The sequence below is a fragment of the Amphiprion ocellaris genome, chromosome 7 (assembly GCF_022539595.1).
Source record: "Amphiprion ocellaris isolate individual 3 ecotype Okinawa chromosome 7, ASM2253959v1, whole genome shotgun sequence".
Taxonomy (NCBI): Eukaryota; Metazoa; Chordata; class Actinopteri; family Pomacentridae; genus Amphiprion; species Amphiprion ocellaris.
In genome coordinates, this window is record NC_072772.1 from 33,254,054 (window position 1) to 33,279,187 (window position 25,134).

Here is a 25,134-nt window from a genome sequence, read left to right on the forward strand (position 1 = left end):
TGAACAGGAAGAGTTTTTTTTCGTATTGATTATCCTTTACTTTGTTCCTGGTTGGAATGCCCATCAATGTCAACATGAAATTCACTTTTAGTTCTGTTTATTTACTTTTATTTTACTAACACCCATTTGTTTTTAACCCCCTCACATGTTGTGTTGTTGTAAACTTACTCTTTCAAATAAATACTCGTCTAACCCTCTGGAAACCAGCGTTTGGACTGTTTTTGTGTTGCTCCTCACCTACTGACAGCTGTGGACTAAAGGCTATACTGTGACGTTTTTAGAGCCACATGCTATACTATAGGCTTTTTAACTGACATATTTCTGACCTTTTTTTTGTTTTAGCTTTCTTTGTTGTTTTTTAGCAACATATAAGAATTCAAACAGTTTTAAAACTTACTATACTTTTACTTGTGCAATGAAATATTATTCTATGGCATTTTTTAGACGACATATTATACTCTGATTTTTTCTTGAATAACATACTATTTTGACAATATATTGCACTATGACATTTTTTGAACCACATATCATACATGACAATTTTAGGCAACATCCTATCATTTTGCGCTTTTTGAACCACATAATAATCTATTTTTTTTTCTTGCCAACATGCTGTACTATGAACTACAGGCCATACTATGTTATTCTTGAGTAAAGCATACTATACTTTGACATTTTCTGAACTACATCCTATACTATGGCATTATACACAGAGTGCTTTGGTTACATGTTGATTTATAATCTAGATTTTTTTCTGTTTTGTTTTTTGACGGGATTACCACAGACCTGACCGTGAACACCGTCGACACCCACCTCAGGGAGACGCTGCCTAAGATCTCAAGGCTGCTTGGTCGTGGTCTTTCTGGCACGTACTCTTCCAAGATGAGCCGGGAAGTTTAACACTGATGGAATGACACCAGGTCTAAGCCGACAAACTTCCAATTCCTCCTCAACCCATAGTCTCTGGGAAACCTACATGGAGTAAGAAAAGTAGACAGAGAAGTAATTAAGTCTATACACAACATCCATCCATTATCTATACACCGCTTAATCCTCACTAGGGTCGCGGGGGGGGGGGGGGGGGGGGGGGGGGCAGCTGACTCGGGCGAAGGCAGGGGACACCCTAGACAGGTCGCCAGTCTGTCGCAGGGCTACATATATAGACAAACAAGCACTCACACATTCAAACCTATGGGCAATTTAGAGTAATCAATTAACCTCAGCATATTTGTGGACTGTGGGAGGAAGCCGGAGTACCGGAGAAAACCCACGCATGCACAGGGAGAACATGCAAACTCCATGCAGAAAGATCCCGGGAAAGCCGGGACACGAACCAGGGATCTTCTAGCTGCAAGGCGAAAGTGCTAACCACTACACCACTGTGCAGCCCCCTATACACAACATATTAAAAAGAAATCATGCTAATAAATTAAGTACAAAGAACCGAATTCGCCTATATACTGGAGACCAGAGCTATTTTGATAAGTATAACCTTGTTAAGTAGCATTTCAATTATTTGAGAGCAGTCCTAAAGAACTGCCTGTAATCCCAATCATAAAATGGGTTTGGAGGAAGAACATAGATGGTAATCTGGATATATATGAGTTAGGATTTATAACTACTATTGGTAGTATTGGTGGTAGTAATAGCAATGTGACTATTACTAGTAGTAGTGGTATTACTCACTACTGCTGCTGATACTGGCACTGCTACTACAAATTGTAATACTATTACAAATGCTGATACTACTTCTACGACTCTAACAGCTGTTTATACTACTACTGCTGCTTGTACTTTTAGTATTACTACTACTGCTTGTACAACTATACTACAGCTACTATTAATCATCTGGTATTTGGTTGTCAAGCTGCTCGCTCGCCTTAGCGTTTTGCTAGTGGCTAACTAGTTAGCTCTCATAGAGTGGAAGCTCTCAACAAGATTTCATAATGAAAAAACAGCCAAAAACTATTCTTACCTATGAAAAGTCATTCCAAGTTTCCTTGTCTCAATCGTACGACGTAGTGTGTAATTGTATGCAGCACAGTGAGACGGCATACTTGTTTCCGTTTTCACGCCGTCTACATCAACAGAACGCACTGAAACATTTCCCCCATTAGCTTAGCCTCGCTGTAGCACGCAGCTCAAAGGGGCGTGTCCTATCTACTCATTCATATCTATGAGAACAACGGTGGCTCCATATAAGGACGTCTGACGTTGATTAGCTGCGTAAATACCATTATATACAGTCTATGGTAAATATGTATGTGAATCGCATCATTGGCTGCAGCAGCCAGTCACCGGTCACTCACTGACTCACATTGAAAAATAGCACAGAATGAATTGTTACGTGTTTATTTTATTTACAATTTAGGTTGGATTGTTTTTTTTGTGCGCAGCGCAGATTTTCTGTGCGCGGAGACCGTGTCAGCAGTGCGCACGCGCGTAGCTTAGAGGGAACAGTGGTATGGACTTATCAGGACTTATCCGTCAGAAATGATACAAGGAACAACTGATTAAATTGTGGGGGTGTTTCTGAGTCCCATCAATTCCCGTTGCCTGCTACATGTTTAGGTCACGTGATTCGGTATCCGTACATAATATACACATGGATAACACACGCCTGTGATCAGTGCAAGGTCATTTTGTTTGTGGGCACATCTGTATGTAATGGTCACATGCTATGGTGCCGTGATTTCTGCCACAAGTTTTTTCAAGATACAACGACTGAGCAGCCTTGGAGGAGTACTGCTCTTTATGAGTGCTTTTCTTGTTTCTACTGCAATCCAACTGCCATTTCTTCCAGGAGGAGGGAAAGAACAGTAAGTTTACTGACCACATCCTTGAAGCTTCAGTAAAAGACAGCTGGACTACACTTTTTTTTTTTTGTTTAGTTGGTTTCTGCTGAAGCTCACAGGATCAAAATGCCCTGGATGACTGAGAATCTTGTGTTTTCCATGTGACATTTGGGTAAAATAATACTTCAATTAGAAAAATTTCAAACTTAAAGCAAACTTTTCTTAAGATTGGCCACGTTTCAGCAATGTGCATTGGGTTAAAGTAGATCTGACTTAAACCATTGGCATTATTGTGAGTTGTAAACTTAATTTAATTGTGTGCTACCAATTGAAAGACATCATTTAAGTTGGTTCACCAATTCTCTTCACACTAATGTGGATATTTTCCATCTCCCTCCATTATAAAGTAAATATTCTGTCCACACAACCATCATTTTACCAAACAAGAATGCAAAAATGATGACATTCATCAACAATACATCAAATACCAAAGAACAACACTGACAGTTAATTGTTTCTGTGGACTTTAAAACTGTAAATTATGCCAAGTAAGTCATACTGAGCACAGCAGAGGCTCAAGGGTGCTTGTAAAGTGGTACAGAGATGCTAAGTTAAGCTGTAAATTTGCAAATCTCACACATTTTTGATGTCTACACAGATACAAATAAAGCGTAGTTTAAAATAAATCTACTCTTTACATGGCCTTTTTAAAAAAAAAAATCTCAATTTAAGTGACCTAAAATGGATACTGAGGCCAAAACGTTGTGGAAAATTCTGCAAGAAATATTCGTATTAGTGTGAACTTGAAATGAAAACTCCTGAGTCCAGCAGGTCAAACAAAGAAACACCTCAACATTTATTTATCATATAATTCTGTGCGATAATACAATGTACAAATAATCATTCTGTAAATATTACAATCCATACAATATAGTTCAGGTCTGTTGCCACAAAATAAAACATTAAATACATTCAAGGTCTGTGAAGGCGTCAGAGTGAAGCGAGGACACGAAAAAAAATCAGCTTTTCAAATCAATAATAAATCAGCTTATCTCAAAGGTTTGGTCCAAAATCTTTACGTTCTCCTCTGATTCATAGAATTTACTCATTGGACTCAAATATTAAATGATTTTTGCTAGAATAAACACTGAATGAACACAGGAGAAGAAGAAGAAGCGCTTTTAAAGACCGTTTTGGTTTCCTCTAAATATCAGCTGTACAATAAATCTTCTTAAATTAACAAATAAACCTCCACCGAGTGTCTTCTGTGCAGCTCGTCGCCGCCGTCAGATCAGGCTCACAGAGAGAAAATGAAAAGAAGAAAATGAGAGCAAAAAAAACGCTGTGCAAAAAGTCTCAGACAACAGAAACGGTACGGAGGCAGTTGCCATGGAAACGCGCAGGTTTCTGTATAATAACAGCCTCGATCAGCCCCGTCACTGACGGGAAGGATGGACGACGTCTCCAGAGCAACACTGAAAACACGCACGCACGCACGCACACACACACACACACACACACACACACACACACACACACACACAGATGTCCTGTGAAAACCTCCCTTCTCCTCTGTGGGAGACGCTTTCGTTTAATTCTCATCGAAAAACATCCAAACAGTGGAACGCAGTAAATCTATCTTTAGGTTTTCAGCAGACAGCAGAGAGTGAACATCCTCCCTCCTCACACAACACAATTCATCCATAAATGTACTTTAGTCCTCTTCAGCCGGGCCTCTGCAACCCGACGAACTGGCCAATCAGAGCTTATCATCTAAAATAGCACATGACGGGTGCTGATGCTGGTAAAAGTGCAGTTCAGGAGTCCGCTGCTGTCAGTTCCTGTTCCGGCTGCAGCAAGCAGCCGTCAAAACCTCATCGCCAAACAACCGCATGCCACCACGCAGTCTCCTGTCAAGACGTCTGTCCATCAAGTGTCTTTGTCGTCTGAAAGTGCGACGTGAAGCTGCCGGACGTCGCTGCCTCTGTCTCTGGGCTGGACCTCCTCGTAGGGTGGCGGGCTGTCGGGGCTCTGGCCGGACAGGAGGGGTCGCTGGCTGCCATCTGACGGAGGCGACTGGTGGCAGCCGGACGCCTCCTGGGCCAGGAGGAGCTGGGTGGGTCCGGGAGCCGAGCAGGACGGGAGGCGCTGCCCCCAGCTGCCGTAAACTGCCTCCTCATAGGAGGGGAGGGACACCGGGAGGCCGTCCACCATCAGGTCCAGCTGGTCCGAGGAGCGCCGGCTGCAGGAAAAGGAAGTTATTTAATGACGAATGTAAAACAGCTTATGCAGTTCTGACTTCTTGTAAAGCGTTCCTCAGTGGATCTCAACTCACTTAGATGCCGTTTAGTTTCTGCATAACCTTCAAAATATACACTACCGTTCAAAAGTTTGGGGTCACTTAGAAATGTAACTTATTTTTACTGATATCAGGAGAAGTGACACCAACAGAGCAGCAGTTCATGCAAGCATCAGTTCTGAGGATTCTCTCTGATCTCCAGGTATACAGTACTGTGAAAAAGTTTGGGATCACTTAGAAATGTCCTTATTTTTGAAAGAAAATCGTTTTTTTTTTTTCAATGAAGATAACATTAAATGAATGATAAATCCAGTGTAGACATTGTCTAAATGACTATTGTAGCTGGAAACAGCTGATTTTTAATGGAATATCTCCATAGAGGTACAGAGGAACATTTCCAGCAACCATCACTCCTGTGTTCTAATGCTACATTGTGTTAGCTAATGGTGTTGAAAGGCTCATTGATGATTAGAAAACCCTTGTGCAGTTATGTTAACGCATGAATAAAAGTGGGAGTTTTCATGGAAAATATGAAATTGTCTTTTGACTCCAAACTTTTGAACAGTAGTGTACATAAATCTGACCTCACACCAGTTTGTAATCATATCTATGAGGTTTATTTTGCCAAAAAATATAAATATATGGACATAAATATAGTTTAAAAGTCCCATATTGTGTCTCTCACATGACCTCAGTGTGTTTTTTGTGTGTTTTTTTTAAGCTCTACACGCTGCAAAGATGATACATTTTCAAACCTTTTACTACAAAAAATAACTTGTACATTCATTTTTTAAAAAAATGTAATAATGTTTGGTACCTGTGTGATTGACAGGGGTAGAGGCGGGACTTGACCACCAGGCAGGCGGTGGTGGTCAGCAGGAAGATGGACACGCCGACCGCCGTCGTTGCCATGCTGGGGATCGAATCGTTCTCTCTGTCATCAGACTTCATGTTCGGACCTTCTGAGGAAGAAAAACACAAACTTTTAAGGAAATAAACTAAAACCACTCAAACATTTGGTGCTTCCAGCTTCACAAATGTGACGATTTGCTGCTTTTTCCTCTGCTTTTATACAAGTTTAGCCTGAAAGTTTAAAGTGAAAATGTCAAATTTGACTATAGAAACTGTTTTGACACTTACAGAACCAGATACAAGATTATACAACCTCCTTATTGAAGCGTTTTTTTCCTTACTTCCTCTATTTTCTGCTGGATGCACAAGAACTAAAGACATCAAAGCGATAAAACAGCACATAAAGCAACATAAAATAATGCTCTGTCCAACAGAAACGGCCGACCAAAATCAGGTTGTTCTTTCTTCTGCTAACTTAGAAAAGGTCTAAAAAAAGACTCGACTTCTGCAATGCACTTTAGGTCGTTGTAGTATGCAGTTAGTTTTAGTAGTTTGGGACCTTTTGGCTCATTTTGAACACATTTCAACTCATTTCAGACCAATTTTGAGTTGGTTTGCATAATTTTTACCCATGTTGGACAGATTTCAAACCAAAATATACAAAGCCTGAACCTTGTCTTCCCATACTTGCCACAAATCAAATTCTTCTGATTCTAGAGGCCTCAAAATTTGTGAAGTGTTGACCAAAGACATACATCTATTAATACACACTCACAGGAACTTTCTGGGGTCACAATACAACCAAAGTTTGAACATTTTGCATTTTTAATTGTTTTCAAGGTACAATATTTACTCATTGCTGTCATTTGGGACAATTTTGCTCATTTTGAACACATTTCAACTCATTTTGGACATATCTTGAGTCATTTTGGACAAATTTTGACTTGGGAAATTCTTCATCATTTTTGACAGATTTCAAGTCAAAAATATCAAATACTGGAACCTTTTCTTGCCATATTCACCACATATGAGATTCTACTGATGTTAGACACTTCAAAAATTGGTGAAAGGTCAACTAAAGACCATGATTTAGTAGGAAATATGGATGCATCCATAAATATACACTTGCAGGAACTTTCTGGGGCCACAATACCACCAAAGTTTGAACATTTTCCTGGTTTCTGGTGCCTCAAGGCTTTGGTTTTCAACAAATATTGACGTCTTTGAACAAAAAATGAATGGAGTTTGGTTAGGGCGGGATGTTCAGATGGGATTCAGCTACTGTAATTATTAATATTAGGGTTCAGCTCAGTAAACATCAGAACATTTCAAAAATGTTCCTTCAAGAGTAAAAAGCAAAGTCTAGATTTGAGATGTTTGTTTGTGTGAGGGGGATTTAAGGAAACATCTAACCAACATGGCGGCCACCACATCCTGCAGAAACCCACCGAATCCAAATATCATCTGGTTCTCAGCAGGTCAATGAAGCCAAAACACACCTTCAGACTCTGTGAGAACTATCTGATCAGGATGCAGAGTGATGGAAAAATGCTTGCATTTAGCTTGACGTCACTTTGAAAAAGCTGTGAGAAAGGCTGGTTATTCTGTGCAGGCGGCTTTAACAGAAATGCATATTATCGAATACAACATCTGTGAGGGGAGGTTTGTGGCCGTGGAGCTTTCCGTGAGGCTCTGACAGAGGAAATGTCTAATGGTTATAATGGTGGCTTCGCCCGCTTCCTCTTTCTGCGCTTCGACTTCCTGATGCAGCGCGTTTCGGTGAATGTCGACAGAGGAAGTCTGAGCCGGTCTGAGTAAAGTAAGGCTGCAGAGAGCGTCTGGTAAGTAGGTCAGGAGATAAACCAGATGAAGCTCCGTGAAGACAAACAGAAGTCCATCGATGATTCACAAAGTGCAAAAACCTTCAAACGCTGGTCCAGATGTGAGATTTATGGTTCCAAGAGTGGCATCTTTGTGTTTGTAGGGGGATCCAGAGAAACAAATGGATGAATTTGAGTGCAAAATGATGCAAAAGCAGCCAACAAGTGCTCAGCATGTGTTGGAAATGAAATTGGGCGACACAGCACCAAAAAGAAGAACCAGAACAGTGTGAAAAGTTTCAGTTTTACAGTTGTGAACTAAAGTTTACATCCATGTGTAAAGATCTTGTATATCACACCTGTCTGGAGTTTCCAATGACTCCTATAAGTTTCTATGGTGAAGTAACTGAAACACATGAATCTTTGTCAGAAAACAATCATGCATTTTGGTACTTTTATGGATTCACTATAGATCTTCTGGAAATATTACCAAATGTGTTGGGTCAAAAATATACAAACAGCAATGCTAGTATTTGGTTAAATGTCCTTTTTGCCTCATTTTTACCCCAACTAGGTGCTTTATGTAGCTGTCCACAAGCTTCTGGTTGTATCTTTGAGCCTCCTCTTGAGAGAATTCAACTAAATGCATTGTATTCCTGATCCAGACTTGATTCTTCATCAGGTTTCTGATGGGTTTCAGTCAGAACTTTGGGGAGACCAGTCTAAAACCTTCATTCTAGCCTGATTGAATCATTTCTTTACCACGTCTGATGTGTGTTTGGGCTCATTGTCTTGTTGAAACACCTAAATGTGTCCAAGATCAGCCTTATAGCTGATGAATTCAGGTTTTCTTGAAGGATTTAGAGGTAATCCTCCTTCTTCATTATTCCATTTACTCTGTGTAAAGCTCCAGTTCCACAGATGCTTCCAAATGACTTTTATGACTTCTTTAAGTCAATTATTTGCTTTTTCAGATCTTTGCTGAACTCCTTAGACCTCCCCATTATTGTTTCTGAGTCTAATAAGCAAACATGAAGCAGCTACTGAAAGACAGAAACACCGCCTTTAAAACTGGTGACAGGGCACTCTACAGCACAGCCCACACCAACCTGAAGAGAGGCATCAGGAAGGCCAAGATGGATTTCAGGAGGAGGATCGATGAACATCTGGATAGCAACAACAGCAGGCAGGCATGGATGGCGGTCCAGCACCTCACCAACTACAAACCCGGCATCAGAGCTGCTGAGGGCGACGCTGAGATGGCAGAAGAACTCAACCTCTTCTTTGCCCGCTTTGAGACTGAACCACCAGTAGCAGCCACGTTGCCACCAGTGGCCGGGAGGAGCCCCGCCCTCACGGTGGGGGTGCACGAGGTGAGGCGCACGCTGAGGGGGGTCAACCCACGGAAAGCAACGGGCCCCGACAGTGTCTCAGGGCGGGTTTTGAAAGACTGTGCAGACCAGCTCGCTGGAATCTTCACCAGGATTTTCAACCTGTCACTGACACAGTCTGCAGTCCCATCCTGCCTGAAGACCTCCACTGTCATCCCCATACCCAAGAATCCAACTCCAACCAGCCTCAATGACTACCGGCCTGTGGCGCTCACACCAGTGGTGATGAAGTGCTTTGAAAAACTGGTTAGGAGTCACATCACGACCTTCATAACCCCCAGCTCGGACCCATACCAGTTTGCCTACAAGGCAAACAGATCAACAGAGGACGCCGTGAACACAGCACTACACACAGCGCTGTCCCACCTGGAGAAACAAGGTAACTACGCCCGCCTTCTCTTTGTGGATTATAGTTCGGTGTTCAATACAATCCTCCCACACGGTCTCGTGAGGAAACTGCTGGACCTCGGTCTACCTCACTCCACATGCCTCTGGATAAAGGACTTTTTGACAGAGCGCCCACAGAGGGTCAGGATTGGCCCCCACACCTCCACACCCCTCACACTCAGCACCGGTTCCCCTCAAGGCTGTGTGCTGAGCCCCCTGCTCTTCACCCTCTACACTTCAGACTGCACCCCCATCCACACCAGTAACACCTTCATCAAGTATGTGGACGATACCACAGTGGTCGGCTGCATCACAGGAGGTGATGAGTCCGCTTACCGGGATGAGGTGCAACAGCTGACTGTGTGGTGTAGGGACAATAACCTGCTCCTGAACACATCCAAAACAAAGGAGCTCATCATAGACTTCAGTAATAACAAAATGGACTTTCAGCCCATTCTCATTGGTGTGTGAAAGGGTCAATGACTTCCGCTTTCTGGGAGTCCACATCGAGGAGAAGCTGACCTGGAATAAGAACACTACACAGCTGGTAAAGAAGGCACAAAAAGACTCCACTTCCTGAGAATCCTCAGGAAGAACAACATCAGCCAGAGACTGCTTGTGTCCTTTTACCGCTCCACCATGGAGAGCATCCTCACCTACTGCCTCTGTACGTGGTTTGCCAGCTGCACAGTGGCAAACAGGAAAGAACTCCAGAGGGTCACCAAAATGGCTGAGAAGGTCATTGGATGCCCTCTGCCCACACTGGAGGACCTTCATGGCTCCTACTGCCTCAGAAGAGCCAACACCATCCTGAAGGACTCCTACCACCCGGGCCACTTCCTGTTTGAGCTACTGCCATCGGGCAGATGGTACAGGGCCATCAAAACCTGGACAAATAGACTTAAAAACATCTTTTTTCCAATGGCTGTAAGAGCCCTAAACAACACTGGTCTGTAATACGTGCAATATATGCAACTGTCACTACCTCATGTGCAATATCCAATTTTCATCCTGTATATACGAACTACAGTTTTTTTCTCCATCTTGTCATTTTGTGTTTTTGTTTTTATTATTACAAAGCTTTTATATATATTTTGTATTTTGCACTGTATGGCCTGCACCTTACCTTTCATTGCACTTGTTGCAATGACAATAAATTGAATCTGAATCTGAGTCTAATAAAATTGATTCTATTTAAGAGTCAGCAACTGTAGTCAAATGCTATCACTCAAGAGCAGTTAAGGTGCCATTTCACAAAGAAAATTTCATTAGCACAGCTTTTTACATGACCAAAACTGATAATTCAAGTGGCTGTTTATATATTTTTGATTAGGGAGATTTTGTCATACTTCCAGAAGACCTTTAATAAATCTATAAAAGAAGCAAAATGAATGTTTCAATTATCCCATCATAGAAAATTCAGTTATAGGAGTCACTGGAAACTCAAGACTGACATGATCTTTACAAGTGGATGCTAAGTTTTGTTCACAACTGTAAATGTTAATTTGGATGGTTGTTGGTGTAAATAAAGTTGCTGCTGAAGCTAATCTAAAGCATCACTGTGGGAAACGCCGGTTGTTCTTGTTATTCTATTTAAAACTGCAGCTGATAACAGGAAGATTCGGGCGTCAGATGTGAGATGCTGTCACGATTATTAGCATGTTATCATGGTGAGAAGGCAACACCCTGAAAGACTCAGAGGCTCAGAATTAGGTCAAGTTTTGTTCCTGTTTTAACCGATTCAAGTTAATGTTTAGAATCAGATCTGACAGAAGGAGCAACCAACCAGAAATATGTTTAAAAATTCACCAAATATCCCGAACAACAACCAAAACAGTCGTCTGATGGAGACTGAATGGGTTTTAACACATATTTGAAGCAGAGGTAAAGAGGCTTCTTCGCTACCTGTTTCCAGAAAACATAAAACAAGAACCAAGAAAGTGACTAATGAAGCTTTAAACTGTCTGGGTCAAAGCAACGATGACTCAGTGGTTCATTATAAACTGAGGATTGCTGTGAATCCTGCTGCTGCTGCTGCTGCTGGGAAAATGTTTGGAGTTTCCCAAGAACTTCTGCTGACGGTGAAAGAAAGGAATTTCAAAGTTATGTGACGCTTAAAACCAAGAATATCCAGACAGAATCGACCCACTGAGCTCAAAGATGACTGAAAAATGGAACAAAGTGCCTCAAACACGCAGAAAAATAGCATCTTTGTTCAAATATTTGACTGAAAAGCAACTTGGATGAGAACTTTTTAGAGATTTAATGTGTTTAGAATGGTAATATTTATGTTTTGGTCATTTTTTAAAGTATAAATGTGCATATTATTTGAAGAAATGAGGTGAAAATCCAATCAGCATTAGTGCTACGTTTAATTTTGCATGCAGCAGATTTCTTATCAGTGTGTTATCATGTTGTAAAATGATGAAACCGACCTCTGAGCTTCTATTTCTTCTCATTAAGTGTCCTTTTATTCTATAAAAAGACTAAACTACTGTGAATAACACCTCTAATGAAAACACTCCCTCACACAAACACCGAGCCGGTTCCATTTTCGCACCTTTATTTGTGACTGTCGGCCGGTTTTCGGCCTATTTTAGAACCTTTATTAGAGAGGAAACTGTTTATTTTGTTGCTTGTTTATTTAAATGATTAGTTTTTTATCTTTAAAATGCCAGAAAAGAGAGCAACATCAGACAAACTGTCCAAAATCCCAAAATAATCCATTCTCTAACATAAAAAACTGAGAAAAAGCAGCAAATTTTCACATTTGAAAGGCTGAAAACAGAAATTATTTAACTTTTTATGAAAAATTAATGAGCAAGATTGTCATTTAGATGATAGAAGCTCAGGTAATTAAGTAAATTTAGTTAGTTTTAGTACAAAAACCTTCCCCTTTAACACACAGACATCAAACATTCAGGTGTGTTCGTACCTTTGATGGGGATGCAGGCAGGTATGGGAGGATGCCACCGGCCGTGGCGACACCTGGAGACGAGCACCTTGCTGCTGACGTGGTATCCGGGTTCACAGAAGAACCGGATGGAGCTCTTGTGAGGAAAACCTCGACACGGAGACGGATCACAGCGGAAACCTCCATGTTCAGGCACCAGAGGGTGAGAACAGTTACTGAGTCGACCTGCAGAAACACAGAACACAGAGACGAGGAAGGTTTTAATAGAAGGTGGTTCAAAATACAAGATTATCACGAGCCAAACAGAAAAAAAAAAAACAAGCCTTTTAGCTGAGATGTTTAAAGAAATCGGTGTTTGCATTTACAGATTTGTTACGTTACAGATAACACTCAGTAAAGAAGTATTAATTTACATATAAACTATCAAAAAAACAAGTAAAAACTGTAAATAATTATGTAAAAATAGAATTATTTTACAAATATTTGATCATATTCACAAGTAAAACTATGTATGTTAAGGACGATGATTTACAGTTATTTTAAAAATATAAAAATATATAGATAAAAACATATTTAAAAAATACAATATATAATATACAAAAATACAAATAAAAATATATAAGTATCTAAAAATATTTTAAAATTAAATATATAATGTATAAAAATATAAAAATATAATTATTTTACAGATACATATTTTAAAAATACAAAAATAAATAAAAATATACAATAAATGTAAAAAAAAAATATATATATATAAAATATCTAAAAATATAAAAATCTGATTATTTTGGAGATATTTGTGGTTATTTTAAAAATATAAAAATAAAAATATAATGAATGGATAAAAATATTTTAACATTAAATATACAATATATAAAATTATATTAATATAAAAATATAATTATTTTACAGATATTTGTGGTTATTTTGAAAATATAAAAAATATAAATAAAATGTACAATAAATACATAAAAATCTTTTAAGAACAAAATATATAATATAAAAAATATACAAATATAAAAATCTGATTATTGTATAGATATTTGCAATTATTTAAAAAAAATAAAAAATATATAGATAAAAATATACTATAAATATACAAAAAAGAATTTAAAAAAAATATATAATATGTAAAAATATATAAATATGAAAATCTGATTATTTTACAGATATTTGCAGTTATTTTAGTAATCTAAAAAATAGATACAAAAATATATAAATCTAAAAAAAATATGATTATGTTACAGATATTTGTGGTTATTTCATGGTTTTAGCAGATTTTGAACATTACAATATACAATTGTTTTTTAATGTATTTTTTCTGGGACACTTGCTGCCACATTTTGACATACTTTTAAAAAAATAGAATTATTATTTTTATTATTTACGGTGCACCATTGCTGCTGCTTATTGTTTGCTCTATATTCCTGAATCCGAACAGCATTTCCCATAACTCCTTGTCGCTGCTTCATGTTTGTTTAGTTTCATGTTAAACAACAGGATCAACATTCTGCAGCTGATTTTCTCTCCTTCCTTCCTTCCTTCCAGGGGAGGTTTAGCTTCTTGTTTAGTGGATTTCTGCATATTCAGCTGTTTATCCAGTAACCGAGGAGGTAATAATTCACTGATTCCAACTGATTTTGGCAGAATAAACGGGTCACACGGGTTCATTTGGAGCTCAAAGGAGAGTAACGGCGTGTAAAAGGTGATGTTTTTACTACAAACGTGTGCAGAAATGTAGGTCAAAACCTCCACAGAGCATGAGGACTTTTAGATTTATCTGCGTTTGAATTCATGCTGGAACTTTCACACGTTTCTTCTGCTTCGCCAGCGGGCAGCCGGCCGCCACCAACTTCCACTATTTCTTCACCTCAAAAGTCTGCGTCTGCACAATTCTCCGGTTTCTACGACGCCTCCTCAACCCCAAACATCCATGGAGTAGGTCAAGTGTGAAGCTGCGAGCGGAAAATCACTAGAATCTGCTGCAGACGGCATGAATGGAGTTGAGGCTTTCAAGGGATTTTTTGTGTTTTTTTCAGCTGATCCTCTTAAATTCACAGAAAAGTAGGTTCACTGTGGAGCAAAAAGTTGCAAGAAAGTCGCTCTAAAACAGCAGACTCGTGAAACTAAACAAGAAAAAAGAAAGTTGTGATGAGAAAGAAGGAACCAAAAACATTTATTCAGTGTTTCACAATCACAAACTGCTGCTGAACTTTGATATATACGATTAAAATCAAAGTCTGAGTCATGAAAAGCTGCACTTCCTCAATAGATTCCCTTAAAAAAACAGGGGCTTTTCTGCTTCTTGTTTAGTTTTTACCAACGCAGGAAAAGAGGAATTAGAAAGACTTGAATGAAATAAAGAGAAGCAGCTCTGGAGAGATAAATGAGTATAAATACAACAGTAGATTAACTCTTAATTTTTGCCAAATAAACTAAGAATAAAGAATAAAATAGCAATAAATTAATCAGGAAATTCTTTCCAAATGTAATTAAATGAAATAAAAATGCAATCTAAAATTAAAATAATAACAAATGAACTGGAAAATTCTTGTAAAATTAAATAAAATCAAATAATAATATATATTAGAATAATAGTAAATTAACTAATACATCCTCCTTGTAAATTATTGCCTAATAAAATAAAATAAAATAAAAATATAAAATAATATGGTTGTAAATTATTCTTGTGAAATTAAGGAAAATAATCAAAATGAAATTAAAGTAAATAATAAGAAATCATCCTGTAAATTCTTGCAAATTAAATCTAATATAATACAAAATAAATATAAAATAATACAAGAGTAAATTAACTAATAAATTCTTGCCAAATAAACTAAGAATAAACAATAAAGTAACAATAAATTAACCCGTAAATTCTTTCCAAATGTAATAAAATGAAATAAAAATGTAATCTAAAATAAAAATAATAACAAATAAACTAGAAAATTCTTGCAAAATTAAATAAAATCAAATAATAATATCTAATAGAACAATAGTAAATTAACTAATACATCCTTCTTAACAAAATAAAATAAAATAACAGCAAAATTACCCTGTAAATTCTTGCCTAATAAAATAAAATAAAAACATAAAATAATATGGTAGTAAATTATTCTTGTGAAATGAAGTGAAATAATCCAATTGAAATGAAACTAAAAAATAGTAAATCATCCTGTAAATTCTTGCAAATTAAAAAAAATAAAAATAAATAAATATAAAATAATATAATGGTAAATTCTTGTGAAATAAAGTATAATAATCTAAAACGAGTGAATAAATGGAGAGTAAATGAGTGAATAAATGAGAGAATAAATGGTGAATAAATGGAGAACAAATGGAGAATAAATGGAGAATAAATGGAGACTAAATGGTGGATAAATGCAGAACAGGTGAGTTTGTACCTGCGATGAGCAGCGGTGAGGCGGCCAGCAGCAGGACTCCACAGAGCAGACCGAGTCCACCGGGACGCTGGACAGACGCAGACATCAAACCAGATTCCTGAACACCAAACGCAGAAGAAGAAAATTAATTAAGAAAATTAAAAAAAAAAAAAAATTAAAAATAATAGTAAATAGACCAGTAAATTATTGCCAAATGAAATCAAATAAAATAAAAAGAGTAAATAAAGTAATAGCAAATTAACTTTTTAAATTCTTGTGAAATTCAGTAAAATAATGTAAATAATAGTAAATTATCCTGTAAGTTCTTGCCGCATAAAATGAAATATAAAAATAAAATAAATTTACATGTAAATTATTGCAAAATGAAATGAAAATAAAATAAAAAATAAAGTAAAAATAAACAATAGTAAATAAATCAGTAAATTTTTGCCAAATGAAATAAAATAAAATAAAATAAAAATAGTAAATAAAATAATAGTAAATTAACCTATAAATTCTTGTAAAATCCAACCAGGTGGAACAAGATGAAGGAACCAGATCATAGAAACTTTCCCGTCTTTAAGAACTCTGAGTGGATTATTATCTTTATTCATTTTCTGCCGCTATATGAAACTTTCACCTCTAATCTTCCCATCGAAGCCTGAACTCGACCTTTCATCCGATCATAACGAAACCGTCACTTAGAGTGTTTACTGCTTCAACGCTGACTGACACGACACAACCAGAAGCCCAGAAGCCTCCTCCAGAAGACTTTCACCTCCCAAACTGGTCCCAGATGTTCCAACTGGTCCCAGATGTTCCAACTGGTCCCAGATGTTCAAACTGGTCCCCGATGTTCAAACCGATCCCAGATGTTCAAACTGGTCCCAGACCATCAAACTGGTCAAACCGGTCCCAGATGTTCAAACCGGTCCCAGATGTTCAAACCGGTCCCAGATGTTCAAACCGGTCCCAGATGTTCCAACTGGTCCCAGACCTGCCAGCCCACCCCACAGTGTGTGTGTGTGTGTGTGTGTGTGTGTGAGAGAATCTTTGGTGTGTGTTCACTGCTTGCATGTCAACAGAGATGCCAGTCATCTCTGGAGCGGCGGGGGAAGGACCGCCAGTCACGCTCACATGCACGCTCACATGCACGCTCACATGCACGGCCGCAGACATGCACACATTCTGACTGAAACACGCTCCGTCTTCTGCGACCACAACCTGCGTGGGAGCTCTGCTGCTTCTTAGTCATCGTGTCCCTCTGCGATTTCAGAACTTCTGCTCTGATGTTTGTCAAGTTAGAAAAAACAGCAGAAAATTTAAAGGCCTGAGAAGAGCACGTTTTTACAAATAAAAAGAGGAGAAGCAGCAGAATCCCCACAAACGTCACCTTAAATGTCAGACGTCCTGCTGGTTTCAGGCTGAGCTGCGAAAGTCTGACTCTTCAGCTGCACTTTAACAGAAAAAACAGTTTAATTTTACTAAGAAAATGATTCCTGCAGCAGGTTTCCACTGTCCTGCTCAAATGTTTGCAGCTTAAACAGAATTTTTTCTCCTTTTGCAAAAACATGAAATAAAATACTGGTACATTTTTTCCAAATGAAATGAAATAAAACTAAAATCTAAAATAAAATATTAGTAAATTAACTAGTCAATCCAAATTATGATAAATTAACTATTAATGTGAAATAAAATAAAATAAGAATGTAAAATAATAGTAAATGACACACATTGTAAATAAAATAAAATACAATAAAAATCTAAAATAAAATATTAGATTAGCTATTAAATTCTTTCTAAATATAATAAAACAAAAAACTTTAACAAAATTATGGTAAATTAACTAGTAAATCCTTTCTAAATGAAATAAAATATAAAATATAAAATAAAATAATAGTAAATTAACTAGTAAACTCTTTCTAAATAAAATAAAATAAAATCTAAAATAATAATAAATTAACTATTAAATTGTTTCTAAATAAAGTAAAATAAAAATCTTAAATAAAACAATACAATAATAAATAAACTTAATTTTTTTTCTAAATAAAATAAAATATATATATATATATATATATATATATATAAAAAATAAAACAATACGAAATTAATTATTAAGTTCTTTTGAAATAAAATATAAATCTTAAATAAAATAATAATAAATTGACTATTAATTTCTTTCAAAATAAAATAAAATAAATAATATATAAAATAAAATAATAGTAAATTAACTATTAAGTCCTTTCTAAATAAAAGAAAAATTTTAAATAAAATAATAGTAAATGAATCATTAAATTTTTTCAAAATAAAATGAAATAAAGAAAAAAATCTTTAAAATAACAGAAAATTAACTGAAAAATTCTTGCCAAATTAAATATGATAAAAATAGAAGTGAATAAAAAATAGAAGTGGTTTCCAACAAAATATCATCACAAATTTAAACTACTTAAAGTCAAATTAGCATCATTCTGACTGACAGCCTCTTTTAGTTGCTCTTGTAATGGATGCAGAGAAAAATTTGAGGCTCACAAAGAGAAACCAAAAGTCAAATCTCTCGTCCCTGAATCAAGATTAAGAGGGAGTTTATTGGAGCAACAAAATTAAAGATGAGGGACTTTAACGTGGGAAAATCCCTGGAAAAACCTCTGAGGTTGAAGAAGACCCTAGTTTGAAAGAGTTAGAGCAGTTTTTAGCCACTGAACCACATCTGGTTGATGAGTAGCTGCTCAGAGTCGCTGCCAGCCTGAACTTTGCGCTTTGTGCTCGACTGCTTCTGAAACCAGCAGCTGGAAACTCTGCAGAATTAACATTTAATGTCAGGGCTGCTGTTTTGTGGAGCACCGATCGTCTTTAACCACATATTGGGGGAAATCTGCAAGCTCTGTTTTCATTAAGCCTCATTACTCAGCTCGATTCTTCACGACTTTACTCATTTTATGCGACAGAAAACGCAGAAAATGGTGCATTCAGGGTCTCAGGTGGTTAAATTTGCTGCATTTTTTACCAAGAAACTCCTCCCATGTCCCAAATTAGTTGATTTAATGTCCGTTTTTGGGGTTCATCTACAGAAAGATCTTCTTCAGGACAAACAGGTGGAACCAGTTTTAGTTCCAGGAAGCAGCTCGCCAAAATAAGATGCAGCTATTTTAGTTTCACAACGTAAAAAAAACATTTGACTGAGGGTTTAACTGGGTCACAAAAAAAGGAAATAAGTATTTGTGGAAAAAAAGTCAGAGATGTTGCAAGTATTGTTGCACGTACGTCATCAAGGAAGCAACCGAATCTCAACAAAACACAAACCAGCAACACAAACCAGAAATGTTAACTAGTAACACAAACCAGCAACACAAACCAGCAACGCAAAAAGCAATGCAAACCGGCAACACTAACCAGCAACGCTAACTAGTAACACAAACAAGCAACACAAACCAGCAACGCAAACCAGCAACACAAACCAGTAATGTTAACTAGTAACACAAACCAGCAACCGAACCAGCAACACAAAGCAGAAACACAAATCAGCAACACTAACTAGTAACACAAACCAGCAACACAAGCCAACAATACAAACCAACAACACTAACCAACAATGCCAACTAGCAACACAAACAAGCAACACAAACATGTAACTCAATCCAACAACACAAAGCAGCAACATGAAGCAGCAAACGTGTGTGTTAGACCCCAAACCCACTAGATTGTTCAAGGAAATCTTTCCTTTAATTAACACTGCAGTATTAAACATCATCAGCTAGCCCAAAATGACAAAAATCTATCTAAAATTCCTAAATTTTGTCCAAAATACCTTCAAAATAGGGTGAAATATTTCCCAAATAACTAAAATATATTCAAAATGCATAAAAAATTATCCAGAATGACCCAAAATGAGTGCAAATAGAAAGAAGGTGCAACAATAACATGTCCTTGTGTGCACTGTTCTGCTTCTAGCTGCACACATCATTACAAATACACAAAACTAGACTCAAAATGTGTCCACAGTGACATAAACCCTGTCAACAATTATCCAAAAATAGTCCAAAATGACCAGAACTTCTCTAAAATTTCTAAAAATTTGTCTAAATTGTGTTTGAAAATAGGTGAAATCCATCTAAAATGACTCGTCTATCCAAAATTGATCCAAAATGACAGAAAAAATGACTCGAATGTGTCGAAAAGAAACTCAAATTGTGTCCTTAATGACTACGACGTTCTCAAAAGCTTGAGGTGTTGACTTGGCCTCCAAGTTCCCCAGATCTCAATCCAGTGGAGAATCTGTGGGATGTTCTGGACAAACAAGTCCGATCCATGGAGGCTCCACCTCACAACTTCCAGGACTTAAAGGATCTTCTGCTAACATCTTGGTTCCAGATACCACAGGACACCTTCAGGGTCTAGTGGAGTCCAGTAGACGGATCATCAACACAATATCAGGCAGGTGGTCATAATGTTAGTCCTGATCGTTGTATGTGATTATCTCCATAGAAATGGTTTGTCTGACGAATTTCAGTCAGGATTCAGAATACATCATGGTACAGAGAAGGTACCGATGAAGGCCACCAATGATCTCCTAATAGCTTCAGACAGTGGACTGGTTTCTATACTGGTTCTACTGGATCTCAGAACTGCATTTCATAGAGTTGATCACAGCATCTTCTTACAGAGACTGGAACATGTTACTGCGATTAAAGGAAGTGTCCTGCAATATTATTGGGAAGCATTGCATAAACATCCGCTGTTCTGCAGACGACACCCAGTTATATACGTCTATGATGTTTATCCCCTATATCTGGTTCTGTCTATCTGTACTCTGGTTATAACTCATAAGGTCTGTATGGTACTATGCTAGGCTCTGTGGGATGACATCTGCAGTGAATAAAACACAGACCAGCAACACAACACAGACCAGCAACACAAAGTGAACACAGTGGAAGTGCTGATGCTGCGTTCACCAGCAGCTCTGTGGGCTTCACTTTCAGGCCCATGTCACCAACAGATGTGTGAAAATGAAGCTTTTTTTTTTTATTGTTGAATCCATAAAACGGTTTAAGGTCAACATGATGAAACTGTCAGATAATAAAGTTAATCATAAACCGACGTAAAAACAAAACCAGCTGCTTTTATCGGGTAAAACAGACCATAATATTTGTATTAATTCGTCCTATTTTGCTGCTGGAATCCTCAGCATTCACCTTCTGGAGGCAGTTTTTGAATATTTAAACTCTAATTCCACTTTGAGCTCAACTGTTACAGTCAGCAATAATACAGTCAGGTGGAGTGTTTTTCCTTTATCCAACAAGTTAATAAACTCCAGTTTTATCTGTGGCACCGCTGGATGATAAGAAACTCAGTAGGTCACAATGAATTTACTCCTTTATACATCTAAACCTGAAATGATGTCCAACTATTGTCTCCTGTAATACAGTGTAAAAAAAATCCCAATACAAAAAAATACAGAAATTTGATACAGACACTATTTACAGTTTTTGACTAGTTTTTAACCCCCAGTTAACATGTAAATTAGTATTTGTTTCTGTTATTTTACTAGTTATTATCTGTAATTTAACAAAACAAGGAAAATCTGTAAAATAACAAATTTACTTGTAATCATTCACCATTTCTATATCCTTCATATACATAATTTTTCTGTTAGAAAAAGGCAAATAATCATCAAATATATATATTTTTAACTAATTACTACTTTTAAAAATACAGATGCAGAGTAATTTTTATAATCTATAAAAATTAACAAAAATGGTTTCTTGCATGTTTTTCTACCTTAATACACATTTCCTCCCAAAAAACATCAAGTATTTATAAAATAAGAATATTTTTGGTTGAAGTTAACATGCATTTAAAATAATGTCATTAAACAGAGTACATCTGTAAAAAAATATAAAAATATTTTTTTTTTTAGATTTTTCCCCCCAATATTTTTCTTCCTTAATATACATTCCACACCCAAAATATTTTAAAATGAGAATATTTTGTAATTTTTTATGTAATTTAACAAAACTAGGGAAAATCTATAAAAATTAAAATATTTTTGCATTTTACTACTTTAATATACACCCCCCCAAAAAAAACAACAAATATTTTTTAAAATAATAATAATCTGGTTGATGAAAACATGCATTTAATATAATTTAACAAAACAAGGTAAATTAGTAATAATTAACATTTTTTAAATTTTTTAGCATTTTTCTATCTGAATGTACATTTTCTCCAAAAATATTTGTATAATAAGGCATTAAATATGATTTAATAAAACAGGGTAAATTAGTAAAAATTTACATTTATTTATTTATTTATTTATTTATTTATTTTTAGCATTTGTCTACTTTAATATGCATTTCCCCCACAGAATCTTGGAAAATCAGAATATTTTTGGTTGATTTAAACATGCATTTAATATAATTTTACAACACAGGAGCAAATCTGGCAAAATTAACAAAAATGTTGTTTTTTTAATTATTATTGTTTTGGGTTATTTTTTTGCATTTTCTACCTCAATATACATCTCCCTCCAAAATATTTGTAAAATAAGAATATTTTGAAATAAAACTGGAAAATCTGTTTTTAAAAAAGATCAAAAACATTTACAACTAAAAACAGCTTTTAACAGTGTGTTGCTGTTTCAGTTATTCTAATAATTGTCCACGGGAGGAACAAATAAACACATTTAAAAAAAGAAAAAAGGCCACCACAGGTTAACACGCCCAAACTTTCAAACTGTTTAGATCAACACACAGAAAATCAGTAAAATCCAACAACCAGGAGGAGCTACTAGTGGAGAAATGCCAGTTAAACAGGAAAATAGCTGCGGATTAACCGCCTGATAATTTAGTGAAAATAACCAGTTAAAAAGAAGCTGATGTTCATTCAGAGATTCCTCCAACATCTATTAAAATAAAACCCTGGACTCAGACCTCCACATGCTGCTCTGCATTTAGAAACAGTTTATTCTGTAAAAAGCTGCTTTTGTTCCATCAGTGGAAGCTTCATGACAGCAGCTCGTCCAGTTAAAACCTCCAGTTTAGCTCCACGGGAACAGGTGAGGTTTGTTTTATTATTTAATCACAGAAATAAATCCACCCTGTCTCCTCTGACAAACACGAAACCACCGCCCGGTTCTTTCACCGGGGCTCCGGTCAGCGGGGCTCCGAGCCCAGGCGGCCCGCTGCAGGTGAACTTAAACCCGGACACCTGCGCTCTGAGCCCGGCCGAGCTGCTGCGGAGGAACCGGAGGAACGTCTCACCTGAGAGCCGAGGAGGAGGAGGCAGCGGCGGCGGCGGATCTTGGAGCGGCGGCGGTCCGGGGGAGGAGGCTCGGCGGGCTCTGGAGGGATCGGTGGCCGGGGGACGGGTCTCTCTCCGCGGTCAGCTGACGGCTCTGGGCTCCTGCTCGGCAACAAGTGGAGCCTCTCGAGCTGCGCTGCCTGAGTCACCGATCAGCTGTGAGGGACGCAGGAGGCCGGACGCTGATTGGCTGCAGCCGCCGCCAAGCCCCGCCCACCTGCGCGGCTCCGTCATCTTCTGGAAATGCACTCTTTGTACCACAAATACACAAACAGGAACACACTTACACACACGCACGCACGCACGCCAATTACACACGCACGCCAATTACACACGTACACACACGCACACACAGGAACGCTCACACAAACACATGCACAGTAGGAAAAGGAAACTGCGGCCAGATCTAAAATAAAAATAAATTCCACTCTGAAGTCACTGCAATAAAATAAAGACAAAACATTGAAAAAACCCCGCATATTTTGACTTCGTGTTGGATCAGGGTTCAATGAAACCCATAACATCCCCTCAGTGTTTTTCAGCAGACAGAAGGAACCTGAATAAACACCTGTGAGCCTGTTTATTCACTGTTTGTTATTATTTTCATTCATGTTACTTTGACATCCACGTATACTATCTCCTGTTGCTGCCGGTCTGTTGACCTGATGGTGCGTTGAATCTTTTCTTGGACACGTTGAGCTCCTTAATACCAACAATCTCTGCAGCCTGAGCGTTGATCACAGTTTACCGTCTTCTAATGGCAGCTCTCAGCCCAGCAAACAACACTTAGACTCATCTCTACCTGGCTCCATGAACACAACACCGAGTCCAGACCACTTCCTGTGCAGTCAGCTGATCAGAATGTGCTGGACTTCGGTTGCAGCTGAGGAAGTTTCCCAACATTTGGTGTGAAAGTCAAACCAAGCATTGTTGAATCAGACCGCCTGGTCAGTAGAAGACTTTCTGTTTACATCAGCAGCTGTTTACTTCCTTATCCATGTGTCTCCTGTCGCCTAGCAACTGCAACAGCTGAGGTTGGCAGCCGGGACAAAAGGTTGTTAATGGAGTCGATCCAGTGCTTTTATTTTGACATCTTCAGCCGTAGAAGTCCAACAGAGCCTCAGAAATCCAACCGTTACCTGCTCGTAAATGAATCTTGGGGAAGATCTTCGCACATTTGGTCTTTTAAGTGGAACTTTAGAAAGATGTTGCTTCTGATACCAAAAACTGAAGCTGTTTGAGAGCAAATACATGTCTGAACAGAGTTCCTCTGTCGGTTTATGCATCTAAACTCAATGCAACCCTTTAAATAGTTGAGATTTTTCACTAAAAGCAAATAAAAACATCCTGCTGAAAAAGCTTCAGGGAAATCCAGTAGATCCTCAAAAAGTCAAAAGTCAGCGGGATTCATCCTTAGGGAACCATGATTGTCTACTGAATGGAGATATTTCATGATATTTGATTCAAATGGACAGTTTTGGCCTGTTTTTTTTTTTTTTTTTTTACAGTTCCCATGTAAATTAATCCTTTTCTCTGATTATTACAGTATCTGTACTTCTATCTGTATTCTGAGAAGTGACACCAATAGAGCAGCAGTTCATGCAAGAAATGCCAGCATCAGCTCTGAGGATTCTCTCTAGCAACTTCAACTAATTTTAGAGCAACTCTAAATAACATAGAGCAACTTTAGCTAATATAGAGCAACTTTAACTCATTTTAGAGCAGTTTTAAATAACAGAGCAACTTTAGCTAGTATAGAGCAACTTTAACTCATTTAAAGCAACTTTAATGTAGAGCAACTTTAAAATATAGCAACTTTATCTCATTTTAGAGCAACTTTAAATAACATAGAGCAACTTTAGCTAATATAGAGCAACTTTAAGTAATATGCAGAAACTTTAATTCATGTACCAGATTATTGACCTAATTTCAGGTGCATCTACTGTGAATAATCACTTTGTCTATAGGGTATTTTTAAACCGACCCACCCTGAC

At 37.4% G+C, this 25,134-nt stretch overlaps 2 protein-coding genes and 1 long non-coding RNA gene across 9 annotated transcripts in view; 1 reads left to right on the forward strand and 2 right to left on the reverse strand.

Annotated features, from left to right (window-relative positions):
* klc3 (kinesin light chain 3) overlaps window positions 1-25,134 on the forward strand; it is a 248,905-nt gene that overhangs the window by 148,897 nt on the left and 74,874 nt on the right. The window lies entirely within an intron of this gene.
* LOC129349276 (uncharacterized) overlaps window positions 1-25,134 on the reverse strand; it is a 109,827-nt gene that overhangs the window by 5,020 nt on the left and 79,673 nt on the right. Inside the window, exon 1 of one of the 2 annotated variants that reach the window (XR_008602219.1) lies at window positions 814-997. The exons of the other annotated variant lie outside the window; for it this stretch is intronic. This is a non-coding gene — a long non-coding RNA (uncharacterized LOC129349276). Of the gene's footprint in view, window positions 1-813; window positions 998-25,134 lie in introns of those variants that run through there. 2 annotated transcript variants of the gene reach the window in all.
* zgc:152863 (uncharacterized protein LOC562658 homolog) lies at window positions 3,628-24,844 on the reverse strand. Of its 2 annotated transcripts, none has more exons than XM_055011989.1 (5): window positions 23,101-24,844; window positions 15,866-15,962; window positions 12,480-12,683; window positions 5,912-6,053; window positions 3,628-5,037 (listed from the first exon to the last, which is right to left on the reverse strand). In XM_055011989.1, exons 2-5 carry the CDS (start codon window positions 15,948-15,950, stop codon window positions 4,725-4,727), a joined length of 744 nt encoding a protein of 247 aa, XP_054867964.1. In that variant the 5' UTR covers window positions 15,951-15,962; window positions 23,101-24,844; the 3' UTR covers window positions 3,628-4,724. The 2 variants fall into 2 exon arrangements, with proteins under 2 accessions (XP_054867964.1, XP_054867963.1); XM_055011988.1 differs by having other exon boundaries at window positions 5,912-6,056; window positions 23,101-24,816.